Below are 987 nucleotides of genomic sequence, written 5' to 3'. Positions count from 1 at the left end.
GGAGGTGTTCGGACAGACCGCTGCAGGTTTTCCACGTGGAGGTGGAGGTGAAGGACATTAACGACAACCCGCCGGTGTTTCCAAAGCCAGTAAAGACTCTCTGGTTTCCGGAATTGAGGTTGCTTGACTCAAGATTTCCTTTAGAGGGAGCATCTGACCCAGATATCGGAGTAAATGCTCTTCTCTCCTATAAGCTTAGCTCCAATGAATTTTTCTTTCTAGACATACAGACAAATGATGAACAAAGCCAGTCTTTGTTTCTTGTGCAAGGGAAATTTCTGGACAGAGAGGAAACTGCTGAACTTAATTTGTTACTAGTAGCTACTGATGGCGGTAAACCTGAACTCACAGGCACAATTCAAATACTCATTAAGGTGTTAGATGTGAATGACAATGAACCTACTTTTGACCACTCAGTTTACAAAGTACAATTGTCTGAGAACACTGCAAATGGAACATTAGTGATTAAAGTAAATGCTTCTGATGCTGATGAAGGATCAAACAGTGATATTGTATATTCACTCAGCGATGTGTCCTCCAATACAGAGAAGTTCAAAATAAATCCACACTCAGGAGAAATAAAAACTAAAGGGAAATTAGATTATGAAGAAATGAAATCCTATGATATTCTGGTTATTGCATCTGACAAAGGAACTCCACCAATGTCAGGGCACTGTAAAATTTCACTAAAACTTGTGGATATAAATGATAACACACCAGAAATCTCAATATCCTCTCTCTCACTTCCTATCCAAGAGAATGCACCACTGGGCACCGTCATTGCCCTTATCACAGTGTCCGACCACGACTCGGGTATTAATGGACAGGTAACTTGTTCCTTGACACCCCACGCCCCCTTCAAGCTGGTGTCCACGTTCAAGAACTACTATTCCCTGGTGCTGGACAGCGCCCTGGACCGGGAGAGCGCCTCTGACTACGAGGTGGTGGTGACGGCCAGGGACGGGGGCTCGCCCTCGCTGTGTGGAC

At 44.4% G+C, this 987-nt stretch overlaps 1 protein-coding gene across 1 annotated transcript in view; it reads left to right on the top strand.

Moving 5' to 3' along the window:
* The window catches only part of LOC104855139 (protocadherin alpha-2-like), a 2,899-nt gene that overhangs the window by 586 nt on the left and 1,326 nt on the right, over positions 1–987 (top strand). The window contains exon 2 of the mRNA XM_033765588.1: positions 27–979. Coding sequence (XP_033621479.1) covers positions 27–979 — 953 coding nt within the window. The remainder of the gene's footprint in view (positions 1–26; positions 980–987) is intronic.

The sequence above is a fragment of the Fukomys damarensis genome, unplaced genomic scaffold (assembly GCF_012274545.1).
Source record: "Fukomys damarensis isolate Sample0158 unplaced genomic scaffold, DMR_v1.0_HiC HiC_scaffold_3, whole genome shotgun sequence".
Classification (NCBI taxonomy): domain Eukaryota; kingdom Metazoa; phylum Chordata; class Mammalia; order Rodentia; family Bathyergidae; genus Fukomys; species Fukomys damarensis.
The sequence above is the reverse complement of the archived record's forward strand: the minus strand, read 5'-3'. Positions and strand labels throughout refer to the sequence as shown.